We start from the raw sequence: 27,392 nt of genomic DNA, 5'->3' as shown, positions 1-27,392 counted from the left end.
CACACATGTACATTGTGCCAACTGGCACGGCAATATTCACAAAGGATTATTTACAAGACAGTGCCACATGGGCCACTGTCAGAATCAACAATTCGCAGATATAGAAATACTTGTCAGAAATTAGAATAAAAGTATATAAACTTCACTGTAACACAAAGTAACAGTTATAGATCACATCCAGTAACTACTGGGAACAGGTAAGTACCACCTACGCAACCCTAACCCCTTAGGAGACTGTCACGCAGGGGACCAGGACTTCACTAGGACCACCTGTACTAAAAAGAACAACCACCTAAGTATCACACAGCATTTAGGGGTCTAAGAAAGAACACATTACCCATGATGCATAAATATACATTCAGAGGAGTAGTAAAGAAAAACACATAATGCATGAACCTACACATTCAGCGGTGTTAAGAATAAAGCACATGATGCAATAAAATTACATTCAGAGGTACCATAATAATACAATAGCGCAAAAGTCACATGATGTCTAAAAACATTCAGAGGTGCAGGAATAAAAACCATACAATTGCGCACAGCCTTACATAAGCCACCACCTGTGGCAGTCCCTAGGCCAACTGGCCTTGTTGGGGCTAGTACGCCCTGAGTCTCAATGTCAGGGGCCTAAACGATGCAGGTGCCCACTACTTGCTGGGCACCTGGGAACACTCACAAGGGCCTAAACGCTGCAGCTGGCACTAAGTGCTGCGCAGCTGTGACTGGCCGGGCACCTCTGTGCCATCCCTATCCCTCTCAGGGACTCACTCTCCATCTTGCGCCTAAACGGTGCAGCTGCCCACTAATTGCTGGGCAGCTGGAGAATCATCAAAACTGCGCCAGGGCCCTCACTGGCCCTCACTGGCCCTCAGGCGCCAACTGCGCCACGCTGGAGCCACCCAGGCTCTACAAACACCTATGTCCACGTTGGAGCCACACAGGCTCTGGCATTACACGCGCCCAACGTTGGAGCCACCCAGGCTCTGGGCATCACATGCCCCACATGCGGGAGCCACACAGGCTCTGCAGGCAATGCCCCCTCATGTTGGAGCCACACAGGCTCTGCGTCACGTTGGGGCGACCCACTGCCAACCGGGGCCGCCCTTGAAGCCCTCGGGGCTTCCTACTGACGATACACGCGCTCGCACTACTGGGGGCGGGGAGTCCCTCTCGGGGGACTCAGAAAGAACACAATGCCCCACGATGCGGCCGCTGGGCTGGCAACCCAATGCCCCCTGGACGTTGGAGCCTCGCTGGCTCAAAGCACGCAATGCCCCATAGCCTTTCTGGGGCTCCATTATACGTTGGGGCGATCCGCTGCCACCCGGGGCCGCCCTTCCCGTACCACCATCTCTACGTGGGAGCGGTCCACTGCCATTCGGGACCGCTCTGGACCTTGTGCCCCCCATCGGCACCGCCAGCAGCATCACGGAGCCCCCCAGCCCTCTCACTCACCGGGCTGTCTTCGGCGGGGCTCCTCTGCTGGGCTCTCCTTCACCGGCGCTGCTCTCCCGGCTCCTTTCCTCAGCCGGCCGGACTTCCTGTCTCTGCAGGGCTCCCTCGGCACACGGGAGCCCTGTCACCCGGCCGCCACGTTCCTTCCTCGCCGCCACGTCTCCTCGGGGTTCCCTCAGCCGAGAGGAGCCCCACGCACGGCCGCCATCTCCCGCGCCTTCTCCCTTCTTCCTCCCCGGCTGCGGGGGCGGGGGCTTCCGGCCGGCCGCGCTAGGATTGGCCGGCCGGCCGACCACTTCCGGGTCGCTGCGGGCAGCGCAGCGGCCCTTCTCTGTAGGCAGGCAGGCGGGGGCTGATTTCTTTTACAGGCCAGATGCCGGGTGGGCACCGGCGAAGCACACAAGCGCTTTCCAGCGCAATTAGCCAAAAGGCAGCGCTTCCAGCGCTAGAACACAAATAAAGCGCATTTTAGCGCTAGAACACAATCCACAGCGCTCCTAGCGCTAGAACAAAAATAAAGCGCTCTTTAGCGCTAGAGCACAATCCACAGCGCTCCTAGCGCTAGAGCAGCAGGCAGAGCGCTCCCAGGCGCTCAGGGGGAAGCACAGCGCCTCCAGGCGCTAGAAATACCACTCTAGCGCTCTCCACAGGAAAATGCAGCTTCTCCATGCTGCAACGGTCCAAGAGCTTCCCAGGGGGCAAAGCCAAGTCCCCCCATCAGCCCAGGCAGGGCAGAGGGGTCCCCCAGGAGTCCAGGAATCCAGGCATCCAGGGGCTGGGCAGCGCCCACCCCTGGTAGATTCAAGTCAGCCACAAGAGCAAGAACAAGAACATTTTGGAAGAGGACACAGCCCCTTCTTATACACAGAAAAGTCTTTTAAGTCCTTTGAAGTCTTTGTGCAAGTCGGCCCTGCGCCCTGGGTGTTTCTGGTTTCTCTCTCCTGTCAGCCTCAGGTCAGAGGTGACAGTGGGCCATCAGGAGGGAGAGCCAGCATGGTGGGCAGGCAGACACAGCCCGGCACCATCTCCTCCCGCCTCCCTGATAGCAGATGTGGCCTTTCATCCTTGGGATGGCTCCGACCCCCTCCGGGGGCCCTGCAGCCCCTGTCCCACTCAAACCAGACAGTAAATCCACAAGCAGGCCCAGGCACTCCTGGGCCAGGCTCATCACCCAATCACGTGCCAGCAGACTCACCACACAAATATGCCAACTTCTAAAAGTGGCGCTTCTGGACTAGACCCAGCCATGCCGCATATACCATTATGCAGCACTCATTCTCACGAGTTCACACATATCAAACTCGACCCTGCACTCCCCACACATCAGGAACTACCATGGGCATACATATTCCCCATTCATTCCTATGGGAGGGCAGGTCACTCATCATACATACACAGAGAGCACACGCCCTTTACACTGTACCACAGTGAAAAAGTGCGCAGAGGCCTAAAATCACCAACCCAGGTTCCAGAAACAGGCTAGGAAAAAGCAAAAAAGTCTCGGGGTGAACCTGCCCAAAGGACCGGGTCCAACAGTCACTCGTTTGTCCATTCCTTTTCCCTGTCTCTTTCATCTTGATTGAGATTAATCCATGAATACCCTACTTCAGGCTTTTTAGTTCCTTCTGTGTTTGACCGCAGTTCTATGAGCGCTTGCTCTGAGTCTTCTGCTTGCGTTCCCAGCTCATTGCCTTATTTTTAATAGCCTCCCTATGCTTTATTACTACCACTCTACCCTATAAGTTAGGTGTAGAGAACTTCTTTGTCATAGTATCTTTCCTCTGTTTTTCTGGCAATGTGAATCTTGCTGATGGTTTCACAGTGTGCAGCTGCACAGTGTGTTTGTATCTCTGATCTGTATTTCTGGCTGCACTTGGCAGTTTATGATAAATGTCTCCTTCTGCTTCCTGTTTGGCCTGAGTTTGGATCTCATGAAGCCCAGAAGCTTTGAGTTAACTGGAAGGTTGATCCCTGCACAAGCATTGGCAAAGCATAATGCAAAAAACATTTGTATCACACATGCATACAAAGAAAGTAGGAACTCTTCAACTCACATTTCCCAAGAAAGGAAGCGCTCCCCATTCATCATCCAATTGCTCTCACCTAACTATAATCATCCATCGTGTTAAGTAAACTGACTTACCCACAAAAACAGACCCAGCGCTAGACGTGGGGAGTGGCGGGTAAAAGGAGAAGGGATCTCACCTCAAGTCCCTCCCCAGATTAGTAGCTTGTGATTTGAGATAAGCACAACTTTGAATGGGACATTCCATGCGAGAAACAAAATGAACATTGAATAGAATATGGGTTCTGCAACCCGGTAAGCATATACTTTTTCCCATCTCCAGCTCTCCTTGCTCAACTTTATTTTTCGGTCCCAGGCATCTGCATTGGCAGACATGGGCGTTTGGATATGAGTTGAAAGCATGTCTGGTAGGTGTGCATCACTGAACAAGAGTATACCGTGGACATATGCAAGCATCTGTAAAGCCATAGGTGTTCACGCAGTAGCGCTGAAAACAGCAGTAAAAAAGGCTGCTGCAGTGCAAAACAATTAAACAAAATATTTCTCTGTGTGTATGATCCATGGATGGGATAAAGATTTTAATATGGGATGTTACGTTCTAATTTTTAAATGTTAAATCGTTCCTCATACATTCTAATGGAGGCAGAAGGATACACTCAAACAACCAATGCAAAGAAGGTGAGACTAAATACTCCTGTGAGCCAATCCAAGATGTGATTGATAGTGTCTGAAGCCAATAGCTGAAGGATCATACATAAAAGAAGCTAATGGCTGAATAAAGTGAACCAAAGCCCCTTTGAGTATATATAGGATACAATGTTTTTGCTGTGTATGGCACAAATGCCATTGCACAGCAAACCTGAGAAGTACTCAAGAAGCAAGGGCTAACATTGAGCCATGAAAGATCGGAGTCTAAAAACACAGGCCGGTCATAGAGACACTAGATGTGCTACTAGTCCTGATATTCCCTCAAATCAAATTATGTGGTGCTATGAATGATTTAAACAATTTGTTCATTTATTAATTACTGCACGCTAGCGAGAGACCGAGTTGAGAGGATCCATTATTGACAACAGTGAATGGCGGTGTGAGTGGTGAGTCATGTGCAGCTGCTGTTAGCATAGGACAATATTCAGCTTATTAGGAGCACTAGTGAATTACCAGCAGAGAGCCCTCAATGTGGGCAGCAGCAGTCAGGCATCCCTTTGCCCTCAATGAGGAGCACACAGTCTGGTGTCCACTTTGGAGATAAGTCATCAGAAAGCGACTGTTGGTGCCAGTAAAGGGATATTCTCACACTGGTCTCAACCGGGGGAAGCTTTCAGACTGTTGTTTCCTTTCAAGACCAGTCAGGCAAAATGCCGAAGTGAGGAGCACTCAGAACAATGTCCCCCTTGAGGGACACACTTAGATTGTTCATATGAGCTGTGGGCACTGAGTAAATGGGAAGCAAGCCAGACCAAATGGTGGCAGAAGTAAGTCTTTTCTAGGGATGAGTTAAGTTGCAATGCCAGACTACTTTCAACTTTGTCTAATTTTTCTAAACTTCTTAAGCGCATCAACTTTGAAGCATGCACAGTTAAAACCCACAAAGGAGCAAGTTTAGTGGCCATAGTCTGTGACTGGAAACAGTGCCTCCCAAGGCACTGGGTGGACTGACACCACTAGGCCTCTTTCTGTGATGCCTGCTCTGAGCCCTCAGTCCCCATGGTAAAGAAGCAAACCTGATTCTGCCCACCTCTCAACCACTTAAGGTCTGATTGCCTAGGGTCTGCCCAACTGCATCTCCACTCCACCCTGACGTTGTGCAGGAGCCTTCCTCACATACCTACTCCCTGCGTCATCCCTTGCTTCTGTTTATCTCATATCTGCTGGTCAGGGTCATGATTTCCTGCCGCAGGAAGACCTGCCCCAGAGCCTTCCTCCATCCAATATTACTGCTGCTGGCGGACCATGGATATTAACTGTGGCCTCATGCAAAGTAAGGAAATGTCACCCACAGTAGATTTGCATGTGTTTTTTGCCCCAGTGCACACCTTCTGTAATGCCTGCAATTCATTCTAAACATCCTAGCCATGTAAACAAGCAACCTCTCCCGTCTGGCTCACATCCCACTCCCCAATATCTCTTGGTTAATGGCCCATGTTCATTGTGATTACTCACTCTCGCCGTACAAATTCTCTCAGAGGCCCACGGGCCTCTTTCTTCATATCGACCTACAAGTCCTAATTCAGCCAGTGGGTCTTTCTCTAAGCCTCCCTGTGTCCTAATCATGGCTTCTGTATCTTCCAGGTTCTCATTATCTTAATTCTAACCCCATAATATCCTGCGTAATTGTTTACTTCGAGAAGGCGCTATGGCAGTTATGGATGGAGTGCGGATACTATCAGGTAAAGTTGAGCAGTAGTTTGCGAACTGTTGAATTTGCTGCAGTTTCAGACTTTACTTCAGGCCATCCGCCTGCAAAATCCTTCCTCCAATGTATTGCATGAAGCCCATCAACTGATATTGAACAGCTCAGACACTGTGTACAAGCACTAGTCGGCTGCTTCTAGAAGTCAACATTTTTGCAGGATATTTTCCACAGATAAAGCACCAATCAGGCCTGGAATGCATTGGAGTTCCTACAAACTTTTATTGATTGAGCGTTGTTGATCAAGCAACACATGGATCCCCAATAAGTCTATTAGCAATGAACTATAATTGACACAGTAGTTCACTGGATAGAGGCTGCATTTGGTGAAATATACATTCCATCAACCAATCAGTAAGCATGTGTTGCCCCCAGGGGTATCTGGGCGCTGGGGTACAAGGTCTCTATCGAAAAGCCTGTTTTGGAGGGAACAGCAGGAAAAGGCAACACAGAGGGCAGAAAAACAAAGAGCAGAAAGGCAAAACAGGGGGAAGAAAAACAAGCAGGAAAAGGCAAACAGAGCAGAAGAGGACAAAACAGAGGGTCGAAAAATTTGCAGAAAAGGCCAAACAGAATGCAGAAAACGTGCAGAAAAATGCAAGACAGGGGACAGAAAAATTAGCAGCAAAGGCAAAACAGAACAGGAGATGGCAAAACAGAAGGCAGAAAAACAAGCAGAAAAGGCAAAACGGAGAGCAGGAACATGAGCAGAAAATGCAAACTAGAGTGCAGAAAATGAGCAGAAATGGCAAACCAGAGCATGAAATAAACAGAGGAGGCACAAGCAGAGGGCAGCAGGTAGACAGGCAGCAGAGGGTAGTGGACTGCAAACAAGCTGGACAGAACTGTTGCAGGGGGAGCTGGCAAGATGACATTGCTAAAAAAAAATATTAAAGTTTATCAATGAAGAACCTCTGAGGATTTAGGAGTATGTTTTTGGTGTTTTCAAGTAATTAAGTAACAGTGCACCAAGGGACTAGTCCTGTGTCAATGATTAGCAAATGTTGCCGTTTATTTTTATCTTTGGACAGAAGATACATCTAGGTGGCTCGTCTCTATATATGACTCAGTCGCGTCTCGCAATACTCGCGTGTGGGGGGTTGCGCGGGGATTCACAGGGCCGGGTCCTGTGTTTGGAATTTTCCTGAACAGGAACAGGCATGCTCCCTCCCCTCCCTTAAGCCAATCACAATGCTGCAATCGCAGCATTGTGATTGGTGCTGACAGCGCCAAGCACGGGCGCCTGTAGGGAGGCCATTTTTTCTATGTGGACTGCATGCATCTTACATAGAGAAAATGTAGAGTGCGCATGACTGGTTTGGTCGGCCCCAGAGGACCGACCAAACAGTCAGGGTACTCAGAGTGGTGCAAGCCACTCCTCTCCAACCCGCCCACCCGCCCGCCCCCAACCAGGTATACCCTGCCTTCTGCTTTCTAGCACTGTGAGAAAGCAGTGGGGCAACGCTTCTCCGTCCTAATGGATATCACTATGAATTTCAAAACTGGGTTAACTGCAGGGAGTGCAGAATAGGAACTCATCTTGTATTGCAGATTTTCATGTGTCATTAATATACAACCTTATCTTCTGTGAACTGGGCTGGGTTTGAACCCTGCGAGCATTCTAATGTCCCCACACAGAGGGACATGCAGCGACAAGCAGGGACACTCTTTAGGCTGCCCATTACAAGATAACTGTAAATTGTCCCCTCCTACAGTTACTGGCGACATCAGACACTGCAGGGAGAAGGAGAAATGCCACAAGATCACAAACAGATTACCGATGTTCCCCTGAGAAAGGGGACCACGCCTGGGGACCGCGCCTGATTCCAGCGTTCATTGCTCATTTCCCGCTGTATTTCACTCAGATATTTTGGGTGCTTTCGGCAGCCAATGTGTACAGAGGAAAAGCGTCGAACCTGAGGTGTTACCACTGGGCTAAAAAGTCAGATGGTGCTGTCACCATTGTTATAAAAGGGCACTTGTAATGATGCCCTAAGATGTTAAACTGTTGTCCTATTTTCCAGGAGATAGAGGTTTCATAAAAACATCCACAACACTAAACTCAACTAATACCTTCTCCACTACTGAACAATTCGACGTTCTCCTGTTTGATTGTATCTCCTTTATCTGCAGGGCCCACCCTTCTTCTGGCAAACCCAGAGTGTCCCTCATTTCCTACGATCTTACTGGTCCATCTTCACCCTAGATCTCTATCACCAGCCTGTCCACACAGGACTGCCCTTTCTTCAAGACTCTCTTTCTTAGGTTCCTATAATAAATAAAACTTCAAATAAAAAGTGTAACAAAACGTTCTTGCTCCTAATAATTTACATGATACTCAGAAAAACTCTTCCCATGTGATGTAATCTCTATCCTATATCTAATCATGTTCTTCCCTAAGATAACTCTTTTACAACTAGCATCACTTTCGTCAAATACAATTTGATTCCTATATGTGAGAGGTGCCCTCCACTGAGGTTGAAAAACGATGATTGCTTCACCCTTTTGTCTCTCGTTCCATTCGCCTGCCCCTCCCTACTCTGGAAAAGGCTTGTGACTTCTCAATTAACTTCTTTGTATAAAGGATTAATGGCCACAGGTTTTACACCCCCCCACCCCAATACTTGGTACCATAACAACTGAGTCCTGACTACTGTGCCAATATGTGTCTTATTTATCATCTGGAGTTCTGTATTGTGAACTTAATCAATTTACCCTTGGTTATTCACGATGAGACCCACTAATGTATGGATATTCCAAAATCCAGTTAATTTAGAAAACAAGTGGGTCCAAATCATAATCCCTTTACTCAAAAGCAATACTTGCACCTCTTCAAACAAGCACTTCTGTTTTCGTGTTTGTTTCACCTAGTGCACTCTGTACCACGTCACAGTCAAATTGCCTCAGATCAAAATTTCCAGTTCCATACACTCAGTAGCCAGTGTCCTCAAGGAATTGTACACTAAACTAGAAACAACATCTGTGTTCTTTGCTGTCCCATTCACGACAGTCTGATATAACTTCGAAATCTACCTGATCCCAATGTTTCCATGGGCATCAGTTCTTTGCTACCCATCCCAATCATGTGGCCAACTTTGGCTGACCCAGAGCATATGATTTTGGGACTCACTGGGACCCCTGCCCTTCCTTCTCATACATTGACACTGTACTTGCCGTCTAGTCATTATTACTGTCATGCAAGTGAAATATGCCTTCCCCCTTTCATTTCAGAATATGTTTCTGTTATGCTCAGGTGCTTCTAATACCCTGAATTATCTTCCCCCTTGGTCCGTCTACTGTACCCTTTTTCATATCTCTCAGTTATAACTTCACGACTATATCATCTCTATTAAATTCAGATATTCTTTTTGAATCAACAATCTTAAATTCCACAAAGCACACGAGTGAAAACACGGATCTGAATAAGAGCGCCTCTTATTGATCTAAGCACATATTTTCCTTCCTTCCCTTCAAATCTCGCTGTAATTGCCCAGCCCATGTTGTTATTAATCCCTTTCTTTCGGGACTAACTCTCTAGTATTCTTCTTTGGAATTCACTCTGACAACTCGTTCCGCGAAAAGTATTTCCCGTTAGATGCATTTCTTGCCATTTTTCCAGTTATTCTGTGTCGAGCCAATTCTTAATTGATGAATTCCATCAGTAATAAAACCATGTTCTCCCTTCTGTTTTTCAAGAGCTATTTTCGTCATCATCCTGCTACATACTTCTCAATCTATGAATTATTTCCATTACTGACTGTAAATTCACTTTGATGAAGGGGCTATTGGTCCCTCAACTAACTGCATAGCCATCACATCTGTGTTCCAGATGTCTCCTGGCACTGGACCACACATGCCTCTCTGCCTGTGGATCCAGTCCATGCAATCTTGACCTCGGTTAATGAGAGCATCACTGTCCTCCAAGCCCGGAATCTGTTTCACTCTAAATAGTTCTGCGAAACCCACTCAACACCGGGGCCTCGTTAAGAGGTTGGTGGATGTGGGAAATCCGAAAAAAAGGAAGAATCCCCATCTGCCAACCCCACAGTTTCCATGCCCCATTTAGAGGTAGGGAAACAGCAGGGATTTCTGCCAGCCGTGCCTCAGGCGGGTCAGGTCATTTACTGGAAACCCTTTACGTGATGACTCTTCTGCCACTGGGTTGTCAGGTCACAGTGATGGTCATCCAGCATTTTTAGTGCAGGACAATCCTCACTCATTTTTCCTGCCTGGGTCCAACATGCTCGGCATGGCAGACCAGTGCAGGGAAAACTAAATATGGCCCCCTCATCCAGATAGAAACTCTCTGTGTGGTAGGTCATTGATTTTTTTGTTTTCCACAACCCATCTCCTGATTTGGGAGTTTGTGTATGTTAAACAAAAGTCAAGCCAGAGCTTGCAAAAAACTAAACGCGGTGCCGGCTCAGCAATGAGTTATGCCTTTAGGGTGTCTTGCCACTTATGGTTGCACTGCAGGTGCATTGATCCCTACTAGGTAGCTGGAAGACCCGAGCTATAGGAGGAAGTCCACCACCAGTGATTTGGGCCAGGACTTCTGCTGACCTGGTGGGTTGGCCTTCCTGCACTAAATGAGGCCCTTAATGGTCACTCAGTTGCAGTTTATTTCCCAGTAGGTATCAAGCAAATACCACTTGAAATAATTCTAAAAATGCATAAAGGCTACACTGTGGTTTCTCGTTTGCCAAATGCTGGGCTATTTCTTCACATCCAACATCCCTCCCAAAACAGTTCAATGCCACCTGTTCCCGCTGAGTCCAAAATACCTCCATCTTCCAACTCCTGTTGCTCATTGGTAGGCATATAGGCATGATTTTGCACCCCTCAAAGACTGCCTGCCACATCACATAGTTATCTCTGAGCCACTCTAAAACTATGGTACTGTTTTGTTGCCCCTTTATTTACAAAATGTAATTTACCAACAAAATAGTTTTATGGGTGCCACCACATTAGATACAAAGTTTAAGAGTCTCAGCTCTTGATGCCCTTCTCTCATTTCAAACCTTCTTTTGCGTACTTATTCCCATTCCAACTTTCTAAATGTATAGTGTTTACCCTCTAACATCATGGTTTCCATGTTCACTGAGCCCAATTCAATCCTCAAAAAGATCTGTGTTGTAGTGGGTACCTCCTTTTTGGGTGAAATCACCTCAAACGCTGCAACCATACCCTCAAAACATTTTCATAGCCTCTTGCAAGCTCACCTTTCCACAGAACTGCACACAAGCAGTTGGCATGTAGTGCAGAACCTGTTCAGATCTAGACCACACTTTGAGCACTGATTCTACAGAAGAACCTTTCGAATGATGCTACTGCCACTGAGCACTTTAGCAGTATGCCCACTGAACCGATTATTTAGAAAATACATGTGATCTTGGAGCATCAGCAACAATATGAATGGCAACTTAAAAGCACATTTCACCCACTTAGCATGCCTGCCACGGCCTTCACTAGTCCAATAGCCTTGTCCACACAACAGCAATTATCCAGTCAACCTAGTCAAAGCAAGACTTCTACTGGACATGACAAGTGATGGATAAGTGTTTCTTGTAGCATTTTGGTTGCTATGCCAATGTGCTACGTCTCTGATAAGAAATGTGAACCCTTCTATAAACCCTTTTTTAATCTTCATAGCATCTTCTGTAGTCAGGTAATGGACCAGCTGGGTTATTATTCTGTTTCACCTATGGGAATCTTGGCCTTTTCCACAATCCCTCTTTCATTACGTTTTCTTCTATTAGCAACCATGCATCCTTCCCTTAGAATAGGGTTAGTCTTAGAAAGGCAGTGTAAAAACCTGTACACTGTTTGACCATATGGCTGCTGATTTTCGCATGGATGGCACCGTCCATTAGAACCAACATACATTGCAAGCTCTCGTCACACCACTGATGCGTCTTCACTAATTTAAGAAATCAGATCTGTTGTACAGAAATATGTGCTAGAGTGAAGCATTACTATTTAAGATCTACTACATACGAGTCACGCCACAGCCATTGCTTTTGTGTTCATGCATAATATGCCTTAGAGCTCAACTACTTCCAGGCATCCCAGAATTGGGAGGTTTTCTTTATTTATTTATTTATTTAAAAAGTTTTATATAGCGCTGGCTAGAACCGGAGGTATCAGAGCGCTTTACATAAGGTTCAACAGGAATTATAAAATTACACGTTACATCAGTTACTAGAAAAATATTTCAAGAGTGTAGAAGACAAAATAAATGGAGTTTAGAGGGGTAAGGGGGTGGGGTAAAAGGGGGTGGGAGTTAGAAAGAATGGAGAGACGAAGGAGGGTCTGCCCCAAGTCCTGTAGTGTAGCTCCTATTTTCCCAATAGGCTCTGCGCATTGGAATAGTGCCTACAGCAGTAAAGGCCTAGGCCAGACGTTAACTAGGTCTACTACTGTCGATACTAGACTTAATTTTTGGGTTTGCCAGCTAAGCTCAGAGTTCGCTAGAAACTTTCTCGAATGTTCAAGGAAGGATTAACTCCCCTGATTAGACAAGAAGGGATTTAGTTTCTGACAACCATAGAACATGACAACTTTGCTCTCCCCTAATCAAGAGTCAATCTCGAGAGTCGTGTGAGCATAAGGCAATTATTTTACTCAGTCAGTACGTGCATTCTTAGTCTCATCAGAATGTAGAGAAAAGGAAGAGACGGGCGTGTTCAATAAAAGATGTTATTTATTGATCAGTCTCTTTTCTCGTACAAGAGAAATGGATCGATATTATTGCAATACTTATAGTTAAGTAAAGTGCATACATTAGAAGCAATAGTATAAAATAATACTGTAAAAACATTGATATGGTTTCTGAGCCATATGATGTTTAAAATGATTAAAATATATTTACATACACATATACATTTGACTAAACGTACTCAACTGGTGTTTCTAAATACGCCTACCCCGTGTACCTGACCTAAGTCTAATGCGTGGGCGGGAATAGAAAGTTACAGTTTAGTTTAAGTTTGTTTTTGCCAAGTGAATAACTAAAGAATTCTCTAGGAGGGGTTATTCAGTTCTGTACCTGGAATTTAGGATGAATGAGGAATGGTATCTCTTTCTCTGCTCTCGATATTCCAGGCTGCCTGCGAGGGCTGCCCAGAAGCGCCGGTGCTGGGTCTCTCGGCTTGAGATAGCAGCGCGTCTCTCAGCGCGTCAGGATGGCGGGGCTGCTGCCTGCGGGGTCTGCTTCTGCTCTCGGCTTCGGCAAGTATGGCTGCTCCGTCTTGTCACCACGCGTGTGTTTGCATAGGGCAAGGTCGGCAATATTTATACCTTAAAGGTGCCGAGATTGACGTAAGGATGGACATAGGTACGTCAATAAAGATGTCATACGACTTGCTCGTTAGCACATTCTTTACTAAAGTTCTCTGTGAAATCAAAACAATGGCCGCACGGATTATCCAGGTTGTCATAGGTTTGATTTGTTATGAGAACGTCGTATGCCTTATCAGGGGCTGGAGGAATGTCGCTTGTCTAATTAGATCTCAAGCGTTATGACCTAATCAGATAACACGTTCCTGTGCCGTAGTGTGACTGCGTCAGATAACGGTATCTGCATCATGGGGGATTTCTTGCCTCATGGGCTGACTGTTAGTTAACTAGCTAGTAAGTTTAACCAGAATAGGGTCAGGAATAGGGGGATCGAATCAGAACCTATAGAAATACACGACACCCACTCCACGCTAACTATGGTCATATCTACTAATCTATGCATAGTATAACATAGTACAACATACTATAGAGTATAGTGTATACCTTACCACCCCAAAATACATAAATGCATTTCGAAATTTTCAAATATACTGAAAAATTGCAGTCATATATATTGTATGCACTTAAGCTATGAATTAGATGCAAAAGTGAACACGCATTGTTATGCATTATTGATTGTTGGTATATGAGAAATACACATGAAATGGCTCTTAATATGGCTATACAGAAAAAAAGTCGAAACCATTTCATCACATAAAATCTATTGCGAACATACCAGCGGGCAGCTAAAGTCTATAAAGTCTATAAAGTATCTAAAATAGAAATCTTAGTTCTCTAGGAATAGTCTCTTACTTTAAGCAGAAAATCAGTGTCCCGGGAAAAAATATATAGAAAAATATTTTAGGGGCTTGCTGAAAAAAGTTGCTGTCCGTGAACTGGATTGTAATTGTTCATGTGACTTTATTTTTAAAGTTGAAGGCCGAATTCAGGGAACGCCGTGTGCGAGTTTACTCAAAAGTCTCTATTTCTGTTCCGGAGAGAACATCATATCATTCAGGCTTTCGAAAAAACTGTCAACAGCTTCATGGGAAAGTTACTCTAAGTCGGAAATAGGGGTAACCATGCATTCATGCGCATGATTGTCTCCATTGACATTCTGATTTGCATTGCTGACAGAAGGTCGTACCTGTTCGATGCTGCTTTCATCTTGAACTTCACTACTCTTCAATCGCAGTGGTGAAGATTCCAGGAATGCCGTCATCAGAATTGGCAGCCTTTGAGGGCAGCACAAAGCGTGAACCTTGGTAGGAACCAGCAGTGTATCTGCATCCACCGGCGCATCCGATTGTAGCGTCAGACAGGTGTCTAACACGCATTCTTCTCCGCATAGCAGACACCTTAGTACAGGTAAAACACACCTTTGCCACATTGGTCGAAATGATAGAAACCAAGTCATGTTTAGGTCTCTAAGCCGGGATAGTCCCAGGATTTTTGATATCCGGTCCCGGTATCCAATGGCTAGGATCGTATCTTCCATTGTCGCGAGAGTTTGATCTGTGACATGGGTTGCCATAACGAAAAATAAGGACTAGGAATAGGATTCCTGCTATTAGTCCTAGGATCAGGGGAAGTCCGCCAAAAATCGAATGGACGAAGTCTGGAAAAATACCCAGTATGGCTTTGAATGGTGTTAATGCCATCGAAAATACTGTCTTAAATACCTTTGAGACCCCTGTGGTATCAGAAATATTTAAGATTTCGCTCAGGATTTCCGCGAAATGTACGGGGGAATTAGTTGATAATAATGTATGTATCTCTGCAGTCGTCCTTGCGACTTGTAGATCATACGTTTCTTTAGATGACGTGAGCCTTGTAGGCGTCTGAAGAAGCACTGTTTTCATTCTGCTTAAAGTGTCTATTCGAATAGAAGTAATTTTCAAACTGGGCCATGCCCTTGCCTCCCTGTCTGGAAAGGAGCTGGGAAACAAAGAACGTCCACAGCACTTGACCTTCGCCGTCGTAGTGACGAGATAAGGAGTCCCGGGCATAAGACTACAGCATCTGCGGTCTACAATAAGAATGTAACTCCCATTATAGAGTCTTTGAAAGAATGGTTCTATTTCAGTTGCAGGTGCGCCTTGCTGGTGACATGAAAGGTTGTATGAATTCCCTTCACAGGCTCCGTGCAAACTAATACCGTTACACAGAAGCGTGCCGCTTAGTGACATAGCACAATTGTTGCCACTAAGAAACACTTTCTGTCCTTTGTTACTGACACATGCATGTGAATAGGGCAGGTTCCATGTTGTTTTAAGGTACCCCTTTCCCAATTTCTCGTACATGCCAGCCTGTATATATTTTTGGCAGTATTGAAACCTGAAGGTTGAGATTGGAATATTTATGATTCCGTGGATTATCCATTCACTGACAGGTCGTTCTGACATTGTCAACGGTAATCTTTCTAGTTTTTCAATGCTCAAGATTGTATAATCAGCACCCTTCTGAGCCATACCGATTTGTCTATCAGTAAGGTTAAAGATTTGGAATAGTGACGTTGTGTTGATTAAACGCCAAGGCACATAGCCTGAACGCAGATTTTGTAACGTCCAGCCAAGCTGTACAATAGAACGCAATTGTGACTGACCATGTTGTAATAACAGTAAGTCTTGCGATAATATATCGATTGCTGAAGACACAATGCTGTCCAATGAAAAAATTCTGGAGGACAGAGTCATTAACCCATTGTCCACTACAGAAAGTGATTTTTCCAAATTAATACGGTCAATTTCCCGTATTCTTTCTGCTGTTTCAATTTGAGTAACCTTCCAGGCCTCATTGTATGCTGCATATACAGAGGCTGCTATGAAACGCTTTTGACGCTGTTTGCGTGGTCCCATTATGAAATCACGCAAGTCAGCACCATCAGTAAGTAAAGTTAGGTGTTGCTTAATTTCAGGCAGTGTGGAAGTTTGTAGCCATTGAAGGCATAATTTGCCCACACTGTAGGTTGTTATTATCCCTGGGTGATGTCTTTGGGGATATCTAGGGTCTGGCCTGGTCATTTTGAAACCCTGTGTTTTATTCAGGAATCTATCTTGACAGTTATTTGTATCTGTGGGCCAGATCAACCATTGTTTCCAATCAGGATGTGTTCTGTTTTGGTTAAGTATATGGTTTATGTCTATTTCTTCATCTGTTTCAGAGTTATTGCTAAACATTGTTGGCTTTGGAATAGACAGGTTATTTAAATCTTTGATTTTGGCTAAGCCAAGACAGGTGGTTTGTTGAACGGTGTCATTTAAAAATATCATTTGTTCTGGGATCATGCAGGCTCTAAACAAAGCTTCTATACCCTGTACTTGCCATTCTTTTGTGCCCCAAACACTTTTCAAATCAACATGTTTGTCCCAATAATCAAATCCAAAAGTATTCATTTTTTCAAAGAAAGAATCTGAATATATCAATTTTGTGTTGGTTATCATGGTTTTCATCCCTGTCTTGTTTGACAATTTGTAATAAAATGTTTCAGCATTAGTTATGTTAAAACCTGAAAAATATGAATATTTGCCATACATGGTTCTAGAGCTCCCTTTTGGAGGTGTAGCACAATGTTCCCATTGATTAAAATTTAAAACATTTCTAGGTTGTGCAGATTTATGCAAGAAATGGTTACCATAATGGTTATAGCAGTACATGCTGTCATAATTTGTAGAACCCTGCAAATAATCATGTTTTGTAAATTTAGCAGACATTACTAAGTCAGACATCATATTGTTTATACTTTCAAAGTCCCAATCATCAGCAAATGAGTTTGGTTTTGCAAAGTCACTCAAGGAGATCTTGATTTGGTGTGGATATTTCAGGATCTCGACCGGACCATAAATTTCATAGTCAGTGTTGTCCCAGGCTACCCCACCAGATATTGGAATTGCTGTGAAGTTGGCTGAAGAAAGTTCTGAAGAAAGTTCTCTTTTCTCGACGTGTGAAGATGTGTGTGGTTTGAGGACCAAGTTGATGTTCTGACTTGCTGTGTCCATTTTAGCATATTTTCCCTCAATGAAGCGTCCCAAGGTAAATACCATGATGAGCCAAAGTATGAGGATAAATGCACCAAAACCCACCCAAAATTCAATCCATGGAGAAACTAGATATGTTTCTTTCAGTTGTTTCAAAAGTTCCTTAGCTTTGTCTTTAAAGGATTTTGATGATGGCTGTGTCTTTTGTTCGCTGAAGCCGTCAGAGGAATCATCGAAGTTGATGAAGTAACCGGATGCAGTTCTGTCAATTGTTCCAATTGGTTCAGGATTTTTGTTTCTCGCATTTTCACTTGGTACTTCTGTATAGATTGGTGTGTCTCTGCTAAATGTCTTTATTTGGGTTTTCAGAGGTCTAAGTTCTATTGCATTGTTGCATAGTCCTTGTTGTTCTTCCGTAGGCGTTTCGAATGTGATGAGCCTCTTTGATAGGACCTCTGTACTGGTAGCAAACCTTGGTGTTCTGCTACTTATTGGGAGTCCACTTGGCCTACTGTTTGTTATCGGCCACATGTTGTGGTTTTACCAGGTCGATGGATACAACTCGGTTCTCCTTTTTTCCAGCAAGTGGCGGTAGTACAACTGATCTTGTCCCGTTGACAGACAATACAGGAACTGCTTTTCTGTAAGAAGGCCCAAATTCCTTCTTTACCGCGATCTTCTCCCTGACTAGATCCCCGACTTTTGGAATCCAGACAGGTCTTGCTGGGACAGGTGGTGATTCTTCAGTGGTCGTTGGCTGTTCTTTCAACTGTATGTTGCTCAGGTCTTTTCTTGTTTTGTTTAAGTCCTGCAAAATAGCCAAACGGTCTTTGACATCAAAGCTTTTTTCTGTTACCACTGAAGTCTGACTATCAAGGTCAGAGATCAACATCCTAGTTCCGAATAATAATTCGTACGGACTGAATCCCTTCAGAGAATTTCTTGGCAAGTTATTAAGACTACGTTGGACACTTATTAGATGTTTGACCCACCCAGCTCCCGAACCTAATATCCTTTCTATTATAGATTGCTTTCTGTCTTGGTTTTTTCTTTACACCATCCCATACCCTCAGGAAGGAAGTGAGAAGATTCCCGCTGGGCTGTGCTCATTTGGCCATTCTTTCCCCCCCCAGGCTGGATTGCCTGAGAAAAGGAAAAAAAATTGGTCGAACGTAGCATGCTCTTAGCGTATATGCCATTTAGACTCGCAAATCTTGTATAACAGTCCGGACGTCAGCCGAGTGTTGTGGATCTACATTATAAGTGGGAACTAGCCTGTATATGTTAATCGCAAGCCATTCTTTTTAGTGGTGATGTTATCTGCCTTGATACGACGAGGTATTAAACTGCTTCTCTCCCCACTGCGATCTCTGTTGCAGTTTGGGCAGTTTTTTACAAACATGGTGTAGTGCAGGCTCATGCCTGGCCACCAGTACCGTGATTGTAATTCTTCCAGAGAATCCTTTAATTTAAGGTGTCTGAGACCCTCGCCCATGTGTGCGTCTGCGATTAACAAGTTTCTCCTGTCCATGTTTGGAATCACTCTATCCCCCACTCCAGGGATTCGAGCAAAAGGAATGGAGTTTGCATCTATGATGTATGTGTAATTGAGTGGATAGTTGATCGGTAACGCCGAGCAGTCGCCTTTTGATGACGTTTTTACTGCCAGCAATGTTTCGCCGTCAATGTATTTTAATGTACGCTTTTTTCGATCTACGGGAGCCGGTTTACTGGCTGCCGCTGCGGCTGTTTCAGCCAATGAATTCCCTACAACGTGAACGCCATCACGCTGGTGACTCAGTGAGTGTGTCACGTGAGTCTTTGGTAGTTCTTTTTTCAAAAGAGCTACCTGTTCCCAGAGCAGTCTCTGCTTTATTGGTGCATCCGTGTCATCTTTGTAATCGTTCTGAATCCAGGTCTGCAAATCCTTGTTATATGCTTTGACGCAGAAATATGAATCTGACACTATAAGTGTCGGGAATTCGCGATCCGCATTATCTAGCGCCATTTTCAAAGCTAATATTTCAGTTTGTAGTTCTGAATTAGTTTCTACTGAGTGTGATTTTGTTAATAGAGGTCTTAGTTTACCTCCGTGCCACACTTCTTTTGTAATCTCACATGTGGGATTGTATGCATGTTCTCCCCAAACGGAGGGTTGAGCATGTCCGTCTGTATAGATTACACAGGCGTAATGTCGTAGAGGCAGAATGTCGATTGGCAGAGGATACGTTTTTTCATATTTTAGATTTTTTAATTCTTCTAGTTCTTAAAAGACTGTTAACCAGGCAATACTTGATAATTCATATCCTCCGTACTGGATTTTCAGATGGGCAATTCTGGACTTTTTGAAGTTGAATTTGTAACCCTCTGCAGCGAAACCAAGTATTATGGTGTTCACTCTTTTCAAGTGAGTTTCCAAGTCATCATCTGTTAAGTAAATGTCATCGACATAAGATAATGCTTCATCATCATATAGTTGTAGTAATTCTGTTACTCTCGCTGAGAATACCCCCGGGCTGTTCTTGTACCCCTGGGCTAACCGACAGAATTGTTTTTGAGTGCCATTTACTGAGAATGCAGTTAAATATCTGCTCTCTGGTGCTATGTTTTGACAAAAGAATCCGTTGGAGATGTCCAAGGTTGTTTTGTATTTTTTGCGCACTATGTTATTCATTAGTGCAGCACTGTGTGAGTTTTGCACTGCAAAAGTTTTGCAACATGTGTTAAGGTGTCGGTAATCCAAAACTAGACGGTACGAATTGTCTGGTTTGGAGACCGGAAATAAAGGATTGTTCATTTGTGAGGTGCAAGTTTCAATCACCCCTTGGTATTCTAGCTGATCTAGTATTTCATTTACTTGTTTTTTAGCTTCTTGCTTAATTGGGTACTGCCTTTGTGCAGTAGGTTGTGATTTTAACTGGACTTTGTGAGGAGGAGAATCCTCATCCCATCCTACATGATTTTTATATAAAGCAGGTGCTAAGGCCACTGCCCACTTTCTAGCAAGTGTATATTTTTTATGAATCGGTATTTGATTCGAGAAGGCAGGCATAATTACTTCTTCGCCATGAGGGCACTCCCTGACAAACTCTGGTGGCCAGTCTTTTTCAGCTAGAAGGATGTCATAGCCCTTGGATAGGTTATCCCAAAATAGTCCCCTTATTTTCCTAGTCTTATCTCCCTCTATACGTAATGTTATCTCGTATATTTTGTGGGGCTTGCTAACTCTGGTATCTGCAGTTTCCACTTGAAGGTATTCATTCGTGTCCACTGTCTCCAGATGATTCATAAGGACTTTGCGAGCTATGCTCACCTCTGCTGCGCTGTCTAGCATTGTCTGAGCCCATTCTCCGTTTTTCAGTTGTGTCCTCAGTATTCTCGGCATTGTTAACTACCTTGATACTGGCTACCTTCTTTTTTGGAAATTGTGATTTCTTTTTCAGTTGAGCAGGTTCCTTGTCTTTGGACTTGGCGTGCTCTTCTGATCGTCCTCTTCTTTCCGATTTCTGCGAGGAATTCTGAAAAGATTGAGAGGGACGTGTATCAATGTCTTGATATCTATCAGGTTTTTTAATATTATCCCTATTTCTAAGGTTATATCTATTCCCAGAGGGTTCACTCTGAGGTGACCTTTGTCTCGGGTTCGGAGATTTCTCTCTTCGCCTAGGAGACCTTCCTCTGGACTGGAATTTCTTTTCTTTAGGATTGGATTGTTTATTTCCATCCCAGTTCTTTTTTGGTGAATTATTATTAAAAAATATTTTTTCTGGACTTGTAGTCAGTTGCGGTTTTACTGGTATTCCACCTAGACTATCTCTGCCTAGTTCTTCATAGGATTTTTCTATGATTCTGGCAATTTCAGCTGGTTGGTCTGCTATATCTGTCTCTTTTAACCTCTGGCGGATCGCCACGTTTGCTGCTTCACCCTTTATGTTGGCTAGTAATATAGCCGAGACCTGCTTGAAGTCTTTCAGTAATTTCATACCAAGAGTTAAAGCAGGTTCTGGACCGTATTCATCTTGAATTTGTTTTAGCACATCTGGTATCACCGAAATGGATGGAACACCGTGCGTTTTTGTATAGATGGAAGCAAAGACTGTACCCCAAGTGTCACAGTCCTCAATGTGTGGTGCGATTCCCATTGGGAGACATATAGTCAGAATCCTGTGTTTTTCTAATGGGGTGGTGTCAGGAAACACCGCCTCTATTTGGGTAATTTTCTGTGCCAACCAGAATGGTATTTGTTCCCGTTTAGCTGGAACTTTACCTAGGCAGGATTGGATGTTCTGTGGTGTTATTTTATTTGTGTTCCCCTGGTGAGGGGTCAGCTGTGGAATTTTAATCGCTGGCTGAATTGTTGAAGTCCGCATTACATACTGAACTAATTGTCTATGAATTTTTAGTAGTTGTTTTAGCTGTATTAATAGCTCTGCTGCAGGCATTCTTTCGATGTCTGGATGTGGTGTGTATCCGGCTAGGACCGGCCACGTTGCTCCTGGTCTTCCTAAAGGACCGAGCCTTGTAATGTGATTGTTATGTATTAGGGCGCCATCAAATAAGAGCAAATGCTCTTGGAATTTGAGTGGTACTTCCACCTCCTCGAAAGGAGTGTACGTTTCAGGAGGTTCCTCTACTTTGTAATAGTGGAAGTACTTTGTTACAGCATTTGCTGCTGGAAAATGTATCCATGTATAGTATACCTCTGTCTGCCGATATTCGTGTGCCTCAATTACGAATATGACTGTGCCACCTCTAGGTGTCAGTCCATTTTCTATAAGTTTTAAGGTTATAGATCTCCTTTTAATGACCGGAATAAGTATTATATCCGCGTCTGCTGCTTGCATGGTAGCATCAGCATCTGCTATTTCAGTAGCTAATCTAATTGCCTCTCTTTCTCCATCGCTGTCTCCCATTTTACTGACAGGATGGTATTATTTTTATTTGCAGATCAGGTTTCTTTATGGAAACAGAGATTAGGTGCACAATATTTTGGAACTGTTTTATCCTTCAACGTTGACTAGACCAAGAACCGTACATAGGAGTTCCCTCCTGCGAGGTTTTGGAGGATATAATAACCTTTCACCCACTCCAGACGTCTTTGGAGTATTTGGGAAAAGGGGTCTGAGTGAGAAAGCACGACTGAGTTACTCTAAATGTCTTACGTTAGTTTTATCGCCCTTTCCAAACACGTTGGGCGCCATGTAGTGTAGCTCCTATTTTCCCAATAGGCTCTGCGCATTGGAATAGTGCCTACAGCAGTAAAGGCCTAGGCCAGACGTTAACTAGGTCTACTACTGTCGATACTAGACTTAATTTTTGGGTTTGCCAGCTAAGCTCAGAGTTCGCTAGAAACTTTCTCGAATGTTCAAGGAAGGATTAACTCCCCTGATTAGACAAGAAGGGATTTAGTTTCTGACAACCATAGAACATGACAACTTTGCTCTCCCCTAATCAAGAGTCAATCTCGAGAGTCGTGTGAGCATAAGGCAATTATTTTACTCAGTCAGTACGTGCATTCTTAGTCTCATCAGAATGTAGAGAAAAGGAAGAGACGGGCGTGTTCAATAAAAGATGTTATTTATTGATCAGTCTCTTTTCTCGTACAAGAGAAATGGATCGATATTATTGCAATACTTATAGTTAAGTAAAGTGCATACATTAGAAGCAATAGTATAAAATAATACTGTAAAAACATTGATATGGTTTCTGAGCCATATGATGTTTAAAATGATTAAAATATATTTACATACACATATACATTTGACTAAACGTACTCAACTGGTGTTTCTAAATACGCCTACCCCGTGTACCTGACCTAAGTCTAATGCGTGGGCGGGAATAGAAAGTTACAGTTTAGTTTAAGTTTGTTTTTGCCAAGTGAATAACTAAAGAATTCTCTAGGAGGGGTTATTCAGTTCTGTACCTGGAATTTAGGATGAATGAGGAATGGTATCTCTTTCTCTGCTCTCGATATTCCAGGCTGCCTGCGAGGGCTGCCCAGAAGCGCCGGTGCTGGGTCTCTCGGCTTGAGATAGCAGCGCGTCTCTCAGCGCGTCAGGAAGGCGGGGCTGCTGCCTGCGGGGTCTGCTTCTGCTCTCGGCTTCGGCAAGTATGGCTGCTCCGTCTTGTCACCACGCGTGTGTTTGCATAGGGCAAGGTCGGCAATATTTATACCTTAAAGGTGCCGAGATTGACGTAAGGATGGACATAGGTACGTCAATAAAGATGTCATACGACTTGCTCGTTAGCACATTCTTTACTAAAGTTCTCTGTGAAATCAAAACAATGGCCGCACGGATTATCCAGGTTGTCATAGGTTTGATTTGTTATGAGAACGTCGTATGCCTTATCAGGGGCTGGAGGAATGTCGCTTGTCTAATTAGATCTCAAGCGTTATGACCTAATCAGATAACACGTTCCTGTGCCGTAGTGTGACTGCGTCAGATAACGGTATCTGCATCATGGGGGATTTCTTGCCTCATGGGCTGACTGTTAGTTAACTAGCTAGTAAGTTTAACCAGAATAGGGTCAGGAATAGGGGGATCGAATCAGAACCTATAGAAATACACGACAGTCCGGCTGGGTAGGTGACGACCGAGGTAGAAGTCCACAGTCCATCTCCTCTTTAGCTATCAGGTAGCTCCACCGGGCATTGGCCAAACAGCTAGGTCTCAACAGGAAAACAATTTAAGAGCAAAAGCAGCAGCAGGGAAGAAACAAGTCAGATGTCAGAAGTCCGGCTAGGTAGGTGACGGCCATGGCGGTGTGCCGGAGCCAATCTCCCCTATAGCTGTCGGTGCAGCTCCACCGGAAATCAGCCATGTATGCGTTTCGGGTCCCACCGGAATAGAGAGAGGAACAGGTGATCCAAAGTCAAGACTCGAGAGGGGTAGGGGGTAGGGAGGAGGGGGAGGAGGGAAGTAAGGTCAGGAGAGACATCGGTCCTGGTGTTACTGGGGAGAGCCTTCTGCAACGTTCTCCAGCTGGCCACTGGGAGAAAGATGGTGAGAGGAGAGGTGAGGAAGGGACAGACTCCAAGTTCAGAGCTTCTCCTGGTGAGAAGTCTCCCCTGGCGGCTATCTTAAGGTCAGGCCAGGCGTGAAAAGGTGTTCACTGCAAGACAGACTGGCAGTGCTTGAGAAGTCACGCGCTCCCCTGGAGCTGTCCCTCCGCTGTTCTCGGTGACACCCTGTTGTGCCCCTCGCCCGCTGCCTCCTTCAGGCTCCAGTGCCTGCCTCCCCTCTACTCCGTGCCTTCTTTAAAATAATGGAAAGTGATATTGAACTAAATGCCAGTGTGCATTGGTGTGTCTCCATAATTGTTATGTGTCAGACATTGTTGACACAAATACTGTCGGCCACACAAACTGTGTCCTAAATATAATTTACAAACATATTGGTCCATTAGGTGTAGATTTCCTATTGTAAACTCCAATTGGGCCATATTTCGGTAAACGATATTTAAGGCACAAGATGGTCTTCTAACCACAATATTCTGGCGCCTTACGCTCCAGAACATGCTGGGTCCATGGGATAATTGGCAAGAATGAGATCAAATGTTTTCAAAATAACCTGACTCTTTCCCAGATGTGAAAAGGCAGAGCAAGTAACCATTTTCCTTTCTCTGCCTTCAGCCTGTCCACACCGTAACCCGGCCCTTCATCGCTGGCATCCTGGACATGACCAAGGGCATCATGTTCACATCGGCTATGGCAGACACCTGCTCCTTGCATCCTCAGCAACAGTCCACTCCATCCACATCACACATGGAGGTAAAGCAAAGATGTGATGGGAGAAAGTATGAAAACACATTGACTGGGAAGGCCTAGGCGTCTATAAATGTGCAGAATGGGGTGTGCTGCAAGCGAAGGGGAGGGCAGGATATGTGTGTGCTGCCTTACAACTACATTTACTACCATAAAGCCTGCATGAAATGGGGTGAAGAAAGCTGACCATAAACGGTTGAGAACCTTTCAGTAAGCTCAGGCAATTTGCCGTATGTGATGGATGTTAAGTATTAGTTTGAAATGACGAACTCTTAGCCTAGGATCCTTGGTGATGGCGCCTTCGCTGATATCACTGTTCGGAAGCACTCACGGTCAGCAATAGAGAACAGACAGTGTGGTGTCAGCATTGTCGAGCTCTCATAATCAGCAATGGAGAGGAATCAGTGTGGTGTGTGCATTAGAGAACGCCATGTGCCAGCAGCAGAAATCAATCCACTCAGTGTCAGCAGTGGGGAGTGGTTAGCATGGTGTCAGTGTCAGCATTCGGGATCAGACACAGCAGTGTCAGCATTGTAGAGTCTACCTAGTCAGCAATGGAGAAGAATCTGTGAGGTGTGTGCATTAGAGAACGCCCATAATAAGCAACAGAAATCAATCCACTCAGTTTCAACAGTGGGGAGTGCTTAGCATGGTGTCAGTGTCAGCAATAGGGAACAGACAAAGCAGTGTCAGCAGTGTAGAGTCCTCGTAGTCAGCAATGGAGAGGAATCAGTGTGGTGTGGGCATTGGAGAATGCCATGTGTCAGCAGCAGAAATCAATCCACTCAGCGTCGGCGGTGGAGAGCGGTGAGCAAGGTGTCAGTGTCAGTAATAGGGACAGACAGTCTGGTGTCAGCACTGTAGAGACTTCTTTGTCAGCAGTGGAGAGGAATCAGATTGGTGTGTGCATTAGAGAACGCCAAGTGTTAGCAGCAGAAATCAATCCACTCAGTGTCAGCGGTAGAGAGCAGGAAGTATGGTGTCAATGTCAACAATTGGGAATAGACAGGCTGGTGTCTGCGTCAGCAATGGGGAACCGACATTGTAGTGTCAATATTGTAAAGTTCTCATAGTCAGCAGTGGAGAGTAATCAGATTGGTGTGTGCATTAGAGAACGCCCAGTGTCAGCTGCAGAAATCAATCCACAGCAGTGGCAAGTGCTTAGCATGCTGTCAGTGTCACCAATAGGGAACGGGTAAAGTGATGTCAGCATTGTAGAGCCCTCATAGTGCACAATGGAGAGGAATCAGCGTAGTGTGTGTATTAGAGAACACCCAGTGTAAGCAGCCAAATTCAATCCACTCTGTGTCAACGGTGGAGTGCAGTGAGCATGGTGTCAGTGTCAGCAATGGGGAAAAGATAGTGTAGTTTCAGCATTGCAGAGTCTTCATAGTCAGCAATGGGGAGGAATCAGCGTAGTGTGTGCATTAGAGAATGCCTAGTCAGTAGCAGAAATCAATCCACTCAGTGTCAGCGGGGGAGAGCGGTGAGCATGGTTTCAGTGTCAGCAATGGGGAACAGACAGTGCAGTGTCAGCATTGCAAAGTCCTCATAGTCAGCAATGAAGAGTAATCAGCATGGCGTGCATTAGAGAACGCCCAGTGTCATCTGTATAAATCAATCCACTCAGTGTCAGTGGTGGAGAGGGGTGAGCATTGTGTCAGTGTCAGCATCGTAGAGTCTTCATAGTCAGTAATACAGACGAATCAGCATAGTGTGTGCATTATAGAACGCCAAGTGTCATCTGTATAAATCAATCCACTCAGTGTCAGTGGTGGAGAGGGGTGAGCATGGTGTCAGTGTCAGCATCGTAGAGTCTTCATAGTCAGTAATACAGACGAATCAGCATAGTGTGTGCATTAGAGAACGCCAAGTGTCAGCAACCGAAATCAATTCACTCAGTGTCAGCAGTGGGGAGTGTTCGATGCTTGTGTAGGGCGGGACTCAGCTACAGAGAACAGCCATTGACACTGGGCATTAGGTCAGTGGTAGCGAGCACCCGCTGACAATGACGGGGTGCAGTGAGCAGTCAGAGTCACCGGTCGCGAGCCCTCGGGTTTGTTTCTGCATGGACTTTTGTCATTGTGTCCTGTTCAATCTATTTCAATCTATTTCAGGGAAGCTTGTCATAGATGAAACTGAACATCCAATGGTTCTGCGCACGAGGCACATTTTGATTGAGGATGGAGGCGAGCTGCACATCGGAAGCGAGGCCTGTCCCTTCCAAGGTCACTTTACAGTCAGCCTGTATGGGAGGTATGGCATGTAAACATTGTTATGTATTATTTGTATTAGTTGGTGTTAACTGTATTGTTATTATTATAATACTAACTATAATCATTATTATTAAATATTTAGTAAGTGCACCTTCACCCCTGGGCGCATCATGTCACTGAGAAGCAGTCTGCTAAAACCATTATAAAATTAGACTTAAAAACAGCCCGGGTAAGACAATAGGAAAGTTAAAAGCATATTTCT

At 44.8% G+C, this 27,392-nt stretch overlaps 1 protein-coding gene across 1 annotated transcript in view; it reads left to right on the top strand.

Moving 5' to 3' along the window:
* CEMIP (cell migration inducing hyaluronidase 1) overlaps positions 1 to 27,392 on the top strand; it is a 551,721-nt gene that overhangs the window by 38,290 nt on the left and 486,039 nt on the right. The window contains exons 2-3 of the mRNA XM_078682930.1: positions 24,783 to 24,920; positions 27,032 to 27,170. Coding sequence (XP_078539056.1) covers positions 24,783 to 24,920; positions 27,032 to 27,170 — 277 coding nt within the window. The remainder of the gene's footprint in view (positions 1 to 24,782; positions 24,921 to 27,031; positions 27,171 to 27,392) is intronic.

This window comes from Lissotriton helveticus, chromosome 3_1, assembly GCF_964261635.1.
Source record: "Lissotriton helveticus chromosome 3_1, aLisHel1.1, whole genome shotgun sequence".
Classification (NCBI taxonomy): Eukaryota; Metazoa; Chordata; class Amphibia; order Caudata; family Salamandridae; genus Lissotriton; species Lissotriton helveticus.
Note: the sequence above shows the minus strand (reverse complement) of the source record. Positions and strands in the feature narration are given on the sequence as shown.